Genomic DNA, 16,768 nt, shown 5'->3' with positions numbered 1-16,768 from the left:
TTCACTTCCCCTACCCCTTTCTAAATTACAAGAGTCACTTGTAACTTCTTTCCTCCAGCTATCACTGTACTTCACCAATTATTAGCTTGACTGCTACTTTGCATACATGACCAGGTAATGATTTAGTATTTTCTTATCAAAAAGCACAGTGTGTTATGCACATCCTATTCATTTTAGTACATTTATGAATGCTGTGCATAAATTTGCAACAACTGGTGCTTTGAACATTACATAGGTCTAGTCTGTGTTATAAGAGTTAGCTCAGTTGTTATTTTTACCTGATTCTGTAAGTGAAGAAATAATGCGGTGGATGTACAGAACTGAGTTCAGGTAGAAAAGATGTGGACACAGAAACAGTAATATCTTCTGTGGTAGCAACACATTCTTTGTCATGCACATACCTGCAGAAAAGAAAACATTAACTCTGCAAATAGCTCTGTACATTCAACATAGAAAACTAAACATGTACAGTGATTAACTAATTATTAATAGGAGCACTTAAATAAAGGATCTATTCAGTGTCTTCATGATGTATACTTCCCCATCACCTAAACTCACACTGTTATGGATCTTTTTGTGCCTCTATTAATCTTTGTATTAAGCTGAGTGTAAAATTTGATCTGAAGTCAATGAAGACACTTGTTTAATAGGGAGGTGTCATTATGCTATCTAAAAACCAAAACCTAACAGATCCTACAGAAAATTAAAGACCAGGAACTTGGTTCTGCAGCATCTCAGTTAGACAGAATTAAAGTTCTTGCTTATATTAGAAGAAAAGTGGATGAAAATTCAAGCACCAGAAAAGCTCTGTTTATTTACATACTCAGTATTATTTTAGAAACCAGTTCACTGAAACAACTGTTTATTTTAATAACTCAGGACAGCCCTGTAGCTGCAGCACACTCAAGGGAAGCAGAACAAATACTAAGCTATTAGCTAAGCTTCAGATCTGTTACGGTGCAAAATTCTGGTCCTGTTAATGCAGAGTTACAAATTCTGAAGCTTCAGGTAAAAAAAAAATTCTTTAAGCATTCTGTTTTACAGTGCTATCTGCAGTAAGTTTCATGCCCTTTCTCTTCTCTCTACCATCAGCTTTTTTTTTTTCAGATACCCATAACTACTTGGAAAGAGGTCAGCATCCTAAACAAAGCATCAAAACCTTGCAGTGACATTATTAATCTCAGTCACAATACCTGAAAATCTGGTCTCTGATGATAGGATAACCACCAGTTACAACTTTGTTTACATAGGATGTAAACCATTCCAAGTAAGATGTACCTAGATGCCAAAGAAGAAAAATATTCACAAGGATAGTCAATTTACCACTAAGCACACTACTATGAATATGTCAAGGAAACAGTTTAAAGCTTTGAACATTTTTACAACAAACTTACTTAGACGAGTCAGTCAGTATTCCAGCACATTCTACCAACAAAGATCATTTGAAGAAACCAACCAAGAAATAAGAGTTAAGAATGCATACTCCAGAAACAACACAGCAAACAAAGAATCTCTTAAAGTATTTCAAGTTATAAACATGGTCTTCAAATGCTGGTGTGTCTCATCATCTGGTTTCCTGCTCATGACTCTTCTACTATGACTGGGAAAGAAGACAACTATAGTGGTGTATTCTGCTTGTATAGCTATTTCCAGCTATTCCATCTACATGACACATGCAAGCCCGCTGGTGGATTTATGGACTTAGTTTTGATACTTAGGTTTCCATATGAATAGAGTTTCTAAGAAACATGTTAGCAAGTTGCAGAATATCCCTGTCCTTAAAAACAAGGGTAAGTCATAGACATACACCACACTTCTGCTACAGACCCCAAAAACTAAGGCATTTCAAAGAACCTGGGTTTTCAGACACTTGCAGCCATTGTCTGAGAACAGCTTTTCATACATCTACAGCCATTAACGAGGGACAGCTTGACTCCTAAGTAGACATCATGCTGTCACATTCAACTCTCAAGAGTTTCCTACAAGAGATACTGGCTCTCCATAAAATAATTTCTCAGCCCTAAATCTTCCAAGTATTGCAATATAGAGTTCAATAGAAAAGTAGACATCTTCAATTATTTGTCAATATTACTGCTACAAAACTGGATTAAAGCTGAAGTACTAAGAAATCATTATCCTCACCTTCACTGATGTGTTATCAAGTACTACCACTCCTGCTAGATTAAGTGTGCTTACCATTTCTTCCTTTGAGCAAGAGCTATGCGTACTGTCCTTTGATCTTTTGGAAGTCTTAAGGAACGCCAGGTTTATTATCCTCCTTTCTACCACTAATCCACAAAATGCAAACCTTGTATAAAGTAACTCCAAGTGGAGAAAGTGGACCAATTTACCCCGACACCTTCAAAATGACAAGATAAATGCTGTATATGAAGCTTTCCCTCCACCTTGCAATAAGCCAAGATTAACCCTTTCAGCCAGGTGGAATACACTTAAATACGATGTCATATCACCTCGCCATTGACTCAATTCCATAAAAGCAGCAACACCAATTCACCACAGAGTAGCTTTAAAGTATTACATGATCCGCAGATGGAGAGAAGCAAACAATCTAACTCTTGAGGTTTTGCTGTATCTTTCCTACGATGGCTCTAAAGCACACAGTGCATTCTGCAATGACCTTTGTAAAACTGGTAACAGGTTGACTACGTCACACTGAAAACAATTCACACAGCCAACCAGTACATAGAAAGGTTTCCTAAAATTAGTGTGGTTAAGAGTTCGACTACCTTCAACCCAAACCAACAGTGGTACAGCATTGCCTAATGCGGTCTCTCACTAAATATTACTACATATAGCCTAAGAAATGTGCAAGGCTAAGTTTTAATATTAATTTTGGTGCTATTTATTACACATCTGCTTTCCCACTGAGTGAAAGGAATTAATTTAGACATAGCCACAATTACCAGATCCCAGTGGGTTAACAAAAATAAATAATCACAACACTATTCCAGTCAATCTACAGGTAGACAGATGATCACAACAGATTACTACATAACCAAACAACAATTACGCAGTTTTCCCTTTCCCTCCTTTATCCTTTGAACAAAGCAATTGGGCAAATCAAAACTCCAGACAGGTTTTCTTCTGCAGCTATGTTTATAGTTAATTAGCTTTCATTAAGAACATAAAATATCTTCAACTTGTAACACGGCTGCAAAATCTACTGAGGAAAAAACCCTAACACCTTTCTGTCCACTTGGGTGTTGTATTTAATAACTGCTTACATCACCCCCATAATGGCTAAGTTACAGGTTTTGCTCATCTTGTCAGACAGGTTAGTACACTGAATGACTTGTATACAAGACACACAGAAGGACAAGCTTTAATAGACAAAACTTGTCTCTCATTTCAAGTAGCCGTTGATGTTTTAAAGTAGGTTAGAGCGTTACAAGTAGCACAGAAAATTTAGAAGGCTTGCTTTATTCAAGTCATACTGACATGCATTTTCTGAACAGTGCAATTAAAACATTTGGCAGAATAATTTAGATAAAGTGTTACCTGTAATGAACATATCAATAGCAGATGGATTGCGAGCCATTTGGTCCTAAAAGGGAAAGAAGGTTATGGATGTATTAGAAGGGAGAGCATTAGACTTCCAAGGTTAGAATTCAACACCTGAAATGTAACAGGGAATATTTTCATTATATTTACTAAGCCTAAAACCCAGCTGCTTAACACATTATTATACACCCAGCCAGATATTCAAATATCTAAAATACACGTCTCATGATCACTGAATATGCAGCTTGAACATTCTACTAAGGTTCATGTGTATAAAATCAGATTTAAGGAGTCACTCAAGAAGCAAGGCCCCCAGAAATATTGCCATAGAACAAAAGCATAGAACAGCCAAGGTTGGAAGAGACCTCTGGAGATGATCAGTCCAATCCCTCTGCTTGAAGCAGGGTTAGCTAGAGCAGGTTGCCCAAGATGATGTCCTGTCCAAGGGACAGCACCACCTCTCTGGGGAACCTGTTCCAGTGTTCAACTACACTCAACAGCAAAAATATTTTTGTGTACATCCCTACCAAGCTTCCCATGTTTCAGCTTGTGCCTATGGCTTCCTCTTCTGTCACTGGGCAGGCATCACTGAGATGATGATCTAGCTCTGACTTCTTTATGCCCTGCTACTGGTTATTTATAAACATTTGTAAGATCGCCCTGAGCCTTCTCTGCTCCAGGCTAAGCAAGCTCCTGTACTACCATATTCTCCTCTGAAACAAGCTGGGATGTCCACAGATGAACTTACTTATATTTATAAGTAACCTTCCAAGTATTATCCAGAAGGTTTAAATATTTGGCATAACAACAAAGGGGGATCTTAACATTCTTCAAGTGATCTATTATCAAGGCATTCCCTAGAAAACTCAGGCTTCAAAACCAGCCAGGAACTCCATAGCAGGATGAAGATCTCCATCTTTTCTACAAGAAACACCCTTTACTTGCCCCACTTTTGGGGTGGGGAGGTTATCAGGGCCTGGGTAAGGAGAGAGAGCGCTAAAATCTTGTTAGGTGTAATATCCTCAAGCTTCACTAGCAACAATATGTCTATCTTAAAATACTACAGCTATAAGAATTACAAAAAGTACTCAAATAGTTATGTTGTGCAAAAGGAGCTGTTCAAGAGCAATTTTTTCTTTCACGGCAGAGTAAGTTTTGCTTTCAAACCAAGGGACATCATCTATTGTAGTAAGTTTACATTTAACATATCTGGGAGAGGAGATATATACAGATGCTGATCTTCCATAATGGAGAAGCTTTTCTTCCTTACAGAAACAGGGACAAGAGTATACACCTGCCACAGTTTGAACAAACTGAATTAATACCTTCCAATAAGGATTAATGTTGTCCGCTATCATGAACCTACAGAAACTGCTACAGCCATTAACAACTTCATTTAAATTTCTTTCATTACTAACTGTTCCACTTGTGGGCTTTGATGAAAACCAGATGGCAACTCAGGGGCAAGTAACAAACTAAGATGATCTCTTTGTATTCACTTTCTGCTGTGTACAATATTTCAGGTATCTTGCAACATGCAAAGGGACACCAGCAATCATTAGAAGAGGACATTCACAAGTATAAACCTATTTTCCTTACCGGACATTGATAGAAGATCTCATATTTATTTCGTCCCTCCACACTCTCCAGGGCCATGTATTGACTCAGGCCAGTATGAATGCAAAAAGTAAGAGGAAGGCATTGTTTCAGACCTAGCCGCTGCTGAAAACCTCCAGCTGCTGTGTCAATATCCAACAAGTCTTCAGAGCGGTAGTGGTTCGACAGTGCCATGCTTCCCATCAAACTTAACATGCAACAAAAAAAAAAAGGGAAAGATAATCAGAAAATACTACTCACAATGCAAAGAGCTTTGAATCTTTTCTAAGCATTGATTCTGTCAATGCTGCAGATGTGTATTAGATCTAGATGAAGTCCAAGTCGGTGCTGAACTAGCTTTATTAGTTCACACCATCAACTGTCACAGAGAGGCTTGATAGCTCTAAGACAAACACCTCCTTGTATGTTTTGTGCATCCCAAAGCACCATTTTGAACTGTGCTGGCAATTCCAATGATGTCTGCAACTACTTCAAAGAAGCAATCTCCAGCTGACACAGCTTCCTATAGGACAATATAATAACAACCAGGGCTCCATATCTCAAGTTTTGTGCAGGTTCATTTCAATATTACCAAAGCATCCATGATTTTTCAATTAGAATATCAAGTTGCTATGGTAACAATCATTGATCAAAACTACAGCGAGCAACGTGCTCCACACTTGGAGAAAAGCCTGAGAAGTAAACAAGCAAAATAACTGTTGAGTCAGAGATTAAAATCTTAGTATAAAAACTAAGGCAGACAGACACAAGCAAACAGATGTGCACGGAAAGAATGAGACAGTATTCGTCAGCATGACATGGCAAGACCATCAGCTGTCTTAAATTTTTCCTTTAGCTTTTTATAAGCATCACAGAAAAGGATGGGATTTTTCATTTGTTTTTGACAACAAGGAAGTGACATTGAGAAGAGTAAAAAGAGCCTCTCTATATAAGAAAAGAATATATACATTTGGGGAAAAAAATAGTACTAATCTGAATATATAACAGATTAGGAATGGAGGCGAGCATCGGAAGCTAAAGTTAACACTGACATGAACTAGATGTCAGCTAGGGTAGAAATAAAAAAACAAGCAACCTACATTCAATGTAATAAAGGGGCAGACAACAGAACAACGATAAAAAGGGGCAACGTGATCAAAGTAACCAAGTACAAGGGCACACACTTACAGCAGGGCACTTAGCAGTAAGAGGAACACGCAAACCTGTAATATTCACCTCCCCACCCACACTCCCTTCTTATTTGCTTTTCACTGGTGTACGCAGACAAACTCTTGCAGGTGCTAAGCTTTTACTGGTGTTATGGAAGCAGTGACTCAGGCACAAGTTGCCACACGTTGGCATGATATAAGCTGCTCCCATCTTGGGCAACAGGTTGCATTCCTCTTTTCCTTTGGTAGTCTTGCCTGGAATTAGCATGTTCTACAGTTTAAAAAGCAATGCTAACATCCAAATACAGAAACCTAAAGCATCTAACTACAACAGCTAGTCCTGAATCTCTTCCATTTCTGACCTAACATTCCAACGACTGGCTGCATAGACTGCCACTACCTACACCTGATCTTTCCAGTATTCATCTCCCACAAGAAAGCAAGCCTGTCCCCAACAGTTACAACCACATCTTCCACTCATAGCGTGGCAGCCTTTCTTGCTCCAGGGTCCTGCATGGCAGACCTAACTAGTCCCTAACTAGTCCCTCAGTCAGTGCTCCACCAACAAGGTTTGTCAGCCTGGATGTAAGGCTCAGGCCCTCACTTTGAGGGCACAGCCCACTGGCAGTTGTTCAAGCCAAAAGGCATGCCCAAAGGTGTATGTCTGCTCCGGCAGCCCTTCCACAGGCACATTACTACAGTAGAGGCTTTGTGAGAGCGAAAAAATAGTAGGAAGAGCAGGAAGCACACAAGCTGCAGAGCTCGATTTGAAGTTTACAGAACAAGGGCACCTATCTTCCCTCTAAGAAAAGTCTCTCCTGGAAAAGAAACAGAAGTCATGCTTATGGTTGCATAAATCTGTTTCCTGTATCTCTTCTGCACATACAATTCTAGAATTGGAGGAAGCTGGTAAAGGATTTGGTAGAGCAACATGAACGCACTGTCCTGTACAGGCACAGCAATGACTTGCCCTAGCTTTCCATCTTTCACTGATGTTTGCTGACCTGCAAACTTTTTTTATACCTGGAAAAAGGAAACTGTGTTTGGTCATTTGCCTTTGAGCCTTGATGTAAAAGGAGTTTTTAATTGTTGAAGCTGCATAAAATTGTAAAATCTTCTACTGAGAAAATTTAATTTGCAGAACTGACATTTTGATTTTTACCTGGTTTGAAAGTTATTCCCTAACCATTTTAAAGAAAAAGGTTATCGCATAATGAAACCTGAAGAGTGCAAGAAACTAACTCACTTACGTAACACAAAGCAAAACTTCAGGGGAGCAACTTGCAGTGGTATGATTAGAGGTTAAACAATTGGAATTCGTTATTTAAAAAAAGAAAAAAGAAAAAAGAAAAAAAGGTTCTCACTAGGAAAAGGGACTGGTGTGGAAGACTACTTTGAGCAATTAGAAGTTTACACTGCCTTTTCAATTACTTGTGAGACTAGAAGATGGACAATTCTAGAAGTGTTACTTCAAGCAGTCACTCGGATACAATACATTTAAATGCTTCATCTATCCTGTTCAGCAGACAATTCAGCTTTTTAAAACATAAACTGTCCATGAAATACAAAAGCAATTAATAGCTTCATATGTGGTTTTTACTCCTTACCCAGGAACGACCAGCTTCTGTCCATTATGAATACGAAATGAACAGCGATAGTCATCAGGGAGCTTGCAACCTATTTGCGCTTCCACAGCATCTAGATCTTCCTCCCGCACACTCTCTGCGTACAAAAAGAAACAGAGTATTAAGTGGCAGTTTTGGAGGGGGAAATCAAGAATTGCTGCTCCTACAAAACGCTCAAATTTAATGCTGCTTTACTACTCTGCCCCCAAGTACCCAGTATGTTGTTCCTGACAGAGGTGAACACTCAGATTTGTGTTAGGTCCTCTCCTTTATAATTTTATTTCACATCATTTCACTGGAATCGCATGGCTAGAAACGAAGCAAAATCTAGCTACATTCCAGACATAACAGCATGTCTTGAACTGCCAAAAAGAATCTGAATTAGCCCCAGCAAACTCATCATTATAGATTTTTTTAATGTTATCACAACAGGAATATGTATTTCAAAGTATTTTGCCACTTTAATTCAGAGAAAGTGAACTAACAGACATACAAAAGCAAGCAAAATTTAGTTCAACTTTGAGATGCAGCTGTCTACCAGCATGGTCTCCAGAATCTTCCACTGATTAAATTCATGCTAGTGGCCAGAATCACTAAAAATCAACTATTTCAAATACAAAGCATGGAGTTTGTAAGTGTCTTGATGAATCAAACATGGACTCAAGTCAATATTTGATGCCTTTACTGTATGCTAGATGGCACAGAATGAATACTATGTAAGTTTGAAAGGAAGTTGATTACGTTAACTGATCACTTAATACAGCACCAATCTCCATCCAACAAAATCTCAACAGGCCTGACTTAAGCAGAAAGTATTTATAAAGTGAAATAAACCTTTTCCCCACATTATCATTAGCTGTCCCAGTTAAAACTTTTAGGAAATACTGATTTTACTCTTTCGTCATTCTAAGGGTTGTTGTTGTTGTTTCTTTCCGTTTCCAACCCAATCAGTAACAAAAATGTTGGCTGCTGCCACCATTCACCTGGAATTTGAAGCAATAAATGGGCTGCAACAAGGGGGTTTTCATAACATCAACAGAAAAGGGTAACTACTTTTACACCTCTAGACATGCTTCAGTGGGTTTCTGCACCCTCACTTCTACCAAATATCAACTGGGTGGCCTGTATGGTGTGCTTCAATCCAGGTTTACCGGGGAGATTTTTGAAAAAATCCTTTTCATATTCATAAGAAGTTTTATTTATATGGCATAATTTAACAATTCATTGAAACAAGATCCTGTACAAATAGTATTAAAAAGGTGTAAGTTACGGAAGAGCTCCAGCTAAAATCTGCCATTGCTATCCAAGCGTGGAAATTGATAATTTTAAATGTATTGTTGTCTTTCTGTAGACAAAGAGAAGCTTCACCACACCCAATTCCTTGGGAGGATTTTGAAAGTAAAACTGTGGTAAAATCTGTTTGTTTCGACATCTCCAACATAGATAACTCTCCACTTTATTAACAAAATATGTGACTAACAATTCAGTGGATCAGTACACCTGAGTGGAGGCTGTGTTTTCGATAGAGCAGCATGAAAGTTACAGAAATCAAGGCATGGGTATCTACATCAAGTACTAAGGCCTGTGCTACACAAGGGCCCTCTGGCCTTTTCCTAAAAAGGCATCCCTTCACTAACACTCAGAAGTAACCAAAAAAAATTTAAATTAAAGACGACAGAAATATTAAGTTCTAACCATGTTCTGTTATTCACGAATAGTTAGCAAAACTGAAGAATCCGTCACTATCCAGGAAGCCAAGAAACATGCACGATTTACACAGGAAAGAGGCCATTGTCTATGAATCTCTTAATTTCACAGATCTTGTTAAATCAAACATCTTGGTCTAACAGTCAATTACAGTCCCTACAACATAAAAGCCCAAACATGCTGTATGTCTTCTTGTGCAAGATTCATGAACCAGAACACTGGAAGTACTTCAAGTATTAAAATACAAACTTAATTCAAAAATGGAATCTTGGAGAGGAAAAACAAAAAAAAGTAAAAATTCTTGTTCAGCCACTAATTTACCTTCATTAGAGGAACACAGTAGGACCTATAGAAGAGGAAAAAAATAACCAACTTCTTTTTTGATTGGCTTTAGTTTAAATGCCTGCTTTAATGTGAAAGTGTTTTTATTAAGTCTCAAGAAAATCTCACAAACAAAATCAAACCAGCAGGTCCCAGGCCCTTGAAGTAATGGGATTATTAAACTTAAAAATAATAAACAAATTAAAAAATCAGTCATAGCAACCAAAGACAAAAGCAGTAAAAGTGCATTCATTTCCTGACGATGCAGAGATGAAGAAGATAGACATGTCACTGGAGAAAAATAATCTTGATATCTTCTCTGAAATCTTCAGTGTATCTATTGATCACCAGTAGCTGGGCAAGGACTATACATGTGATCCCATTTACTTATTTACTGGAAGGGAAGGGAAAGCACATCTAGCTACTTGATTTTTCAGGGTTCCAGTACCTGAAGCACACACCTAGGATGAAAGCAGTATGAAACAATAACGATGCTGCATCAGCCAGCATGCTAGAGAAAGCAGGTATTACGCCATACCTTTCAAAGAACCAATCATCCGAGGACACCGCTGTCCTAAATATTTCTCTAGGTCATCCCAGGCTTTTTTCAATGTAGCATAGTATCGGATGTATCTGCCTAGGTCAGAGCACATACTGATGAAGATGGCTTTCCAGGTCTGATTTTGTCGACTTTTTTCCTCTCTAAGTAGAAATTAAGAAAACAAGTTTAGATATCAGCCTAAAAAGCTTGACTTCTAAACCCAAGACGTTAATATTTGTTATTTAGTAGAAACAGTATGCATAATATCAAGCCAGGAACACTGTGAGCCACGTGAAGCTGCAGAAACTCAGTTAATTCCAGTATCTATTCAACAGCAACTTGGAAAAGAATTAGGAAACATTTGGGGTACTTTGCATCAGGGGTAAATTTAGAAACAGTATTTCTTTAAACAGAGTGCTGTCTTGTACTCTGTCAGAGTACTTTAAACAGAGTGCTGTCTTTAGTACTGTGTCAGAGTACTAAATCTTAGAACTGGTGAATAGGTAATTTGCATCACATTTCACATAGTCAGAGATGGCCTTCAAAAAAAAAACAAAAAACAACAAACAAACCGTATTTTTTGATCTACTGCATTATTCACAAACCCCTTTATTTGCCCAATAAGAAGGATTAAGGAACAAACCAGAGAGTTAAATGAGAACTCTGTGCACTGATGTGGAAAGGTCATTTCTTAAGGAACTACTGCATATTCAGTACTCCTCACAGGCACAACAGCAGGCCATTGGCTGCCAAAAAAGTGCTGACTAACATCTCACAAAGGATGCTTGCCTCCAAACAGTAGCAGCCCTTGCATCTTTGCGTTAGGATATATTCCAACTCCTCAAAGTCAAATCAGCATGTTGAATCTAAAAAACTTCGTACAGCTCCATACATCTAAATAAAAGCGTAACAATTGAGAAGTCCTTACATCACCTTAAAGATCTCTCTAGCTCTAAAAAGGATAGAAGAACCTTACTTCTTGAAGAGTTGAGGAGAAAAAAAGTAAATTCAGTTCAGTCTGGTAAGTTAGATAAATTAATGTCAAACTGAAGAGGTAAAAAAAACCAACCAAAAAAACAACCCACCAAAAACAAGCAAACAAACAAGCAAACCAACAAACCCCCCAAAAAAGGGAATTCTGTCTCAGCAAGTGATATAAGTTTCAGCATATTTTCACCATCCAAATGTTATTTGTAGAAATTACCTACAGGCTTCATTACTCAGTTTTTCTTGGCTATGGAGAAGCCAGCATCTCAGAGACAAACACCAGACCCAGTTCTCCTTAGTAAAGCCCTATAACCCCCTCATCTCCTCCCCTACATGCACACCAAGTTTCTTGTCTAAAGCTTCAGGTACTCGGTTTGAACTTTTTATTTCTTTACCTTCTTTCCCTGCTCCCCAGCAGATTTTCCTTTCTAGTTTGGATTCTAGTAAGAATACTGCTTGGGATATTTATACAGAGAACCTCAAGGCAAAATTTTACAAGTTGTGTTGCATAATTAGAATATGCACAGCATATTTGTCTTTGTGGATTCCACTTTGCTTGCTGTTAATTTTTAATACAGTTCATATGATATTACAAACTACTAGTTTGGAAATGTTTTCCTAAATTACCTCCTCCACCCACTCACGCACCATACTGCTTATCACTAGCTGTTCTGCCATCTTGGGCTATTCATATAATACACAGCCCACCTGAGCAATGGAAAACTGATCACCGAAACCCTAAGTCCTCACAATTTATACTCTAAAAAAAGATAAATACTGTCTAGAAAACAGGACACAAAGAGGGGATAAGCAGTAACAAACTGGTTGCTAACTCTCTTCAGTCAATTCCACTTTCTCAGCTCTTAAGAAAAACATGGTTTTTTAGCACATACGTAGATTGATACCTTATATAGTCAGCTTTCACGTAATATACATCCTGAGTTCAATGCAAGCAAGCAGAACATAAAGTGACCTTTTTTTAAAACAAACAAAACAAAGCTAAAACCACCCCACCAATGGCATATGTAAAACTTTTTACACAGCCCAGCATAACTTCCCTGGGAAAATGATGGAAAAAATCCTCCTGGAAAGCATTTCCAAACACATGAGAGATAAGAAGGTGATCAGGAGCAGTCATTATAGATTTACAAAATAATGCTTGGCCAAGGTGATAGCCTTCTACAATGAGGGGACTTGCCTGACGAACAAGGGGAGAACAGCACATGTTGTTTGCTTTGAATTCAGTGAAACTTTTGACACCGTCTCTCTGTTAACATCGTCACAGAAAAGCTGACAAAGTATGGGTTTGATAAGTAGACAGAGAGATGGACCAAAAATTGACTGAACTACTCAGTCAGCTCACAGGGTCACTAGTTGGAGACAAGTCACTTGTGGTATACCCCAGGGCTCAGTACTAGGGGCAATACTGTTTAATAACTTCATTAATGACCTGGAAGATGTGCAAGTTTGTAGATGCTACGAAACTTTGAGGAGTAGTTGATACATCAGATGCTTGTGCAGCAATTCAGAGAGACCTCAACAAGCAGGGAATAATCTTCTGTTCAACAAGGGGAAATGCAAAGTCCTGCACCTGGAGAGTAATAACCCCAGATACCAGTACCTGCTGGGGACCGACCAGCTAGAAAGCAGTTTTGCCAAGAAGAAACTGGTAGTCCTAGTGACTACCAGTCACCACAGTGACTGTGAGCCAGCAATGTACCCTTGCAGTAAAAAGGGCCAATGGTATCCTAGGCTGCAATAGGAAGAATGTTGCCAGCAAGTCAAGGGAGGTGATTCTTCCCCTCCAGTCAGCAATGGGGAGGCCATGCTTGGAGTACTGTGTCCAGTTCTGGGCTCCCCGTTACAAAAAAAGATATGGGTGCACTGGAACGAGTCCAGTGCAGGTCCTCAAAAATGATACTGGTATTGGAGCATCTTTCACATGAGGAGAGCCCGAGAGCTGGAACCCTTCTGCCTGGAGAAGGCTCAGGGGGATGTTATCAATGTGCACAATCACCTGATGAGGAGTAAAGATGGAGCCAGACTCTTCTCAGCAGTGCCCACTTATGGGACACTGGACACAGCCCTGGACAACTTGCTCTAGGTGACCCTACATGAGCAGGGAGTTGGACTAGAGATCTCAAAATGTCCCTTCCAACCTCAACTATTGCATGATTGCAGGCATGGCTCCCCTTGATACAACCACGCAGTTATACCCCTTGTAATTACATCACTCAGAATACTACTTTCCTCCCTAAAATATCTGGTGTCTGATAAGGTCAAACTGCAGCTTCCCCTTCAGCCTAGGCATTAACAGGGCACCTCTTCTCTACTCACCCATAAAACCTTTTAACACTTGTACATTCATTAAGCTTTTTCAGGAAATTATCCTTTTTGACACCTCCAACCTTTCGTTGGTGAGAAGCTGGTGAATACCAATTCAACCTTAGAGCTCCCAGAAGTGATGTGGACATGAACAGACAGCACAATAACACAGGCCTTATTTTTATCGAAAAAAAGGCTTAAAACAACCACACTTACTCTGAAATAAGCCAGTATTTCTTGCAGTGTCTTTTCCACAGCGGATCATGGCTTGATAGCTGATTTAATCTTCGACTTACATAGCAGCAACTATAAACATAAAATCATTAAATCTGATTGCAAAAGAGTAGCAAAATAAACAGGGATAAATACTGACCACTATATTACATTCCCATTAAATAAGTACAGAGTTTGAAAGAGAGTTAGCTGTCGTTTTTAGAGTTGTACTTGGAGTCTTCATTACAGCTGTGTAAATAATGAACTACTTTTCTACACACTTGGAGAGCTGTCAGCAATTAACTAGTTTTGTAAAGCAGGTCATAGTGTAGACCTGCTCCATCGTAACCATTGTCTTAAAGATTCCAGTGTGACTCCACTCCACCATCGCTAAGCATTCCAGTAGCACAGGACAGTAATTATGATTTAAATCACTTTCTTATCTGGATTGTCTGTCTCTACCTTCTCTTTTCCGCTGCTGCCATACTACTGAAAGCTCAAGCAGTAAGCTACAGAAATGATACAGTTTGAATATTACAAAGTTACTTTCCACTTTCAGCTGTTTATATAACAAACTTCAAAACCAGGAACAAAGAAAGACAGAGGAAAAACACAGAGCATGACAGACCTGGAAATCAGTATTGCAAGCTTACTGTAACGAAAACAATATATAAGCTCTTGCTGTTGCATTACAGGTAACACAGCTACTTCGGGAAGTTAAAAAGAACCATATCTTGCACTATGCAGAATTATTGCAAATACAGTATTAAAAAAACCTGTAGGATATAGGTCTAGACCTGTCCTCAGAAATCATTTAAGTTGATCCTTGCTTCATGCAAGGAGATAGCAAAAGCTAACCTATGTTCCTGATGCCTGCTAATTTGCTCTATAAAAGCAGCGATCGAGGTGCCATCAAATAGAGTCTGTTCCCATATTTACTTTTACAGTTATAAAGCGTTTCTGCAAAGTACAACTGGTATTGACAGCAAGATATTTCAGTGTATTTATAAAAAGAAGAATGTGCAGCAAAGCATCAGCAACGTGCAGAGCAGAAATACAGGGAATTACTGCGTTATTCAAAGATTCAAAAAATCTAACAGAAATTATTGCCTCATTCAACTTAAGATGCCTCGAAATCTTGTCTTTGATAAGTAAAATCAGCCAAAGTCCAGGGCTGGTGAAAACAACTTGCACTGAGACTACAGAATTATTCATAATTATGAGTTCAATTCAACCTCTTTTTTCCCCTCCCCAGAAGCCATTACAGGCTGTTTCAACTAGAACTGTATTAGTATTTCAAAACCAATCTCAACAGAGTAAAGTGATTCTCCTGTGTGCCCTGCTGTTACTCTTCCCCTCCACAATGATGCATTCACTTCAATTGGTAGAAACCTCAACATTTGGCAATGTAAGAAATTCATTCATTACAAGGGGACATTTCTTTTATTTTGGGGGTGGGAGGAGGAACAGAAACATCCCAAAGTCCTTGCAGAAAACTACTATATTGGTGTTCAGCAATCAAGCCTGTAACTGCTGGTAGGAAAGACATCACTGTGTCATCCAACATGGTCAGAGATCTAACTAAAGCCACTCTCACTAATCACATAAATATTGGGTCACCTGTCAGTTTTTCCACTATTTAAAGGCCGCCACCAGCCAACCAACCTGTGGAATACTAGGGAAATCGTGATGTTTGCAATGGTCACAGTATACATGTATTTGCTGTAACAAGTGTAAGCAAGCTAGCCATTCCTCAATTACTAGGCCATTACTGACCTTATAAATAAAGAAACCTACACAGTATTTAATTGCCCTTGTACAGCAAAATCCATCTTTTTTTGTTAAATACATTAAAAAATTGGTAGTGCCTTTATTACACCATTAACAACTACTACAAAATCATCCATACTGGACTTGTAACAATTGTTATAATTTTTGCTTACGCCTAATCTCGGTTTTGCTGGTATCCTAACAGAATTCTCCCTGATGTCTTTAAGCTTTCTTGACTTATATTTAGGGGGGGAGGAAGGGAGGAAACAAACTCATCTATTCTATTTATATATTCTTTTAAAATGTGTTATTTTATCCATATATATATATATATATATATCTCTCCTTCTTTGAATACTGTCACTGCTAGTGCTTGTACTTCAGTGGTAAGGTTTTAGATAAAAACATACTCTCATCTTTACTGTCTGACTCATAACTCTTCAGCCATCTGGTAAACTGTCCAAGGGAAGCTTGCAACTTTCATTCATGACTTTCTGGCTGAAAAGTCCTATTTCAAACAACAGCTCATTCAAATAATTGAATATATTTCCTGGCAATAAGACCACCCTTTGTTTGCCCATAGATAAGCAACAGTTTCACAGAATTACTGATTTCACAAATTCAGTTGGTAGTTCATTTTTTTATTTAGCTACAACCAAAACCAACATATAAGGGGGAACAGAAAAATAGAGACAATTCCCTCTTGCTTTAAAAGAAGAAAGAAAAAAAACCCAAAGATCACCGTTTCTGGAAGGGAACGGTGCTTTAAGGTATGCCCTCCACACAGCAGCTCCTCTACAAAAAGCCAAACCCTTGTCCTACACAGCAGCGAGCGCTTTGGGAGTGCTTTTCCCCTAAAAGCACCCCCCAGCCCGCTTCCCCGACCCTGTTTCGCTGGCACAGCGATCCACGTACGGAAAAGTTGTGCAACCCCGAGCTGCCGGCAGCTCCCGGTGTAACAACCTGCCTCCTCCTCCTCTGCGCTTCACCCC

The 16,768-nt window shown here is 38.8% G+C and overlaps 1 protein-coding gene across 1 annotated transcript in view; it reads right to left on the bottom strand.

Moving 5' to 3' along the window:
* FBXO3 (F-box protein 3) overlaps positions 1 to 14,099 on the bottom strand; it is a gene marked incomplete at its 5' end in the record, with an annotated part of 17,177 nt that extends 3,078 nt beyond the window's left edge. The window contains 7 exons of the mRNA XM_010191619.1: positions 279 to 401; positions 1,194 to 1,278; positions 3,520 to 3,565; positions 5,122 to 5,326; positions 7,895 to 8,009; positions 10,479 to 10,642; positions 14,010 to 14,099. Coding sequence (XP_010189921.1) covers positions 279 to 401; positions 1,194 to 1,278; positions 3,520 to 3,565; positions 5,122 to 5,326; positions 7,895 to 8,009; positions 10,479 to 10,642; positions 14,010 to 14,099 — 828 coding nt within the window. The remainder of the gene's footprint in view (positions 1 to 278; positions 402 to 1,193; positions 1,279 to 3,519; positions 3,566 to 5,121; positions 5,327 to 7,894; positions 8,010 to 10,478; positions 10,643 to 14,009) is intronic.
* Between the last annotated feature and the right edge of the window lie 2,669 nt (positions 14,100 to 16,768).

This window comes from Mesitornis unicolor, unplaced genomic scaffold, assembly GCF_000695765.1.
Source record: "Mesitornis unicolor isolate BGI_N332 unplaced genomic scaffold, ASM69576v1 scaffold34749, whole genome shotgun sequence".
Taxonomy (NCBI): Eukaryota; Metazoa; Chordata; class Aves; order Mesitornithiformes; family Mesitornithidae; genus Mesitornis; species Mesitornis unicolor.
This window is presented reverse-complemented; position numbering and strand designations above follow the sequence as displayed.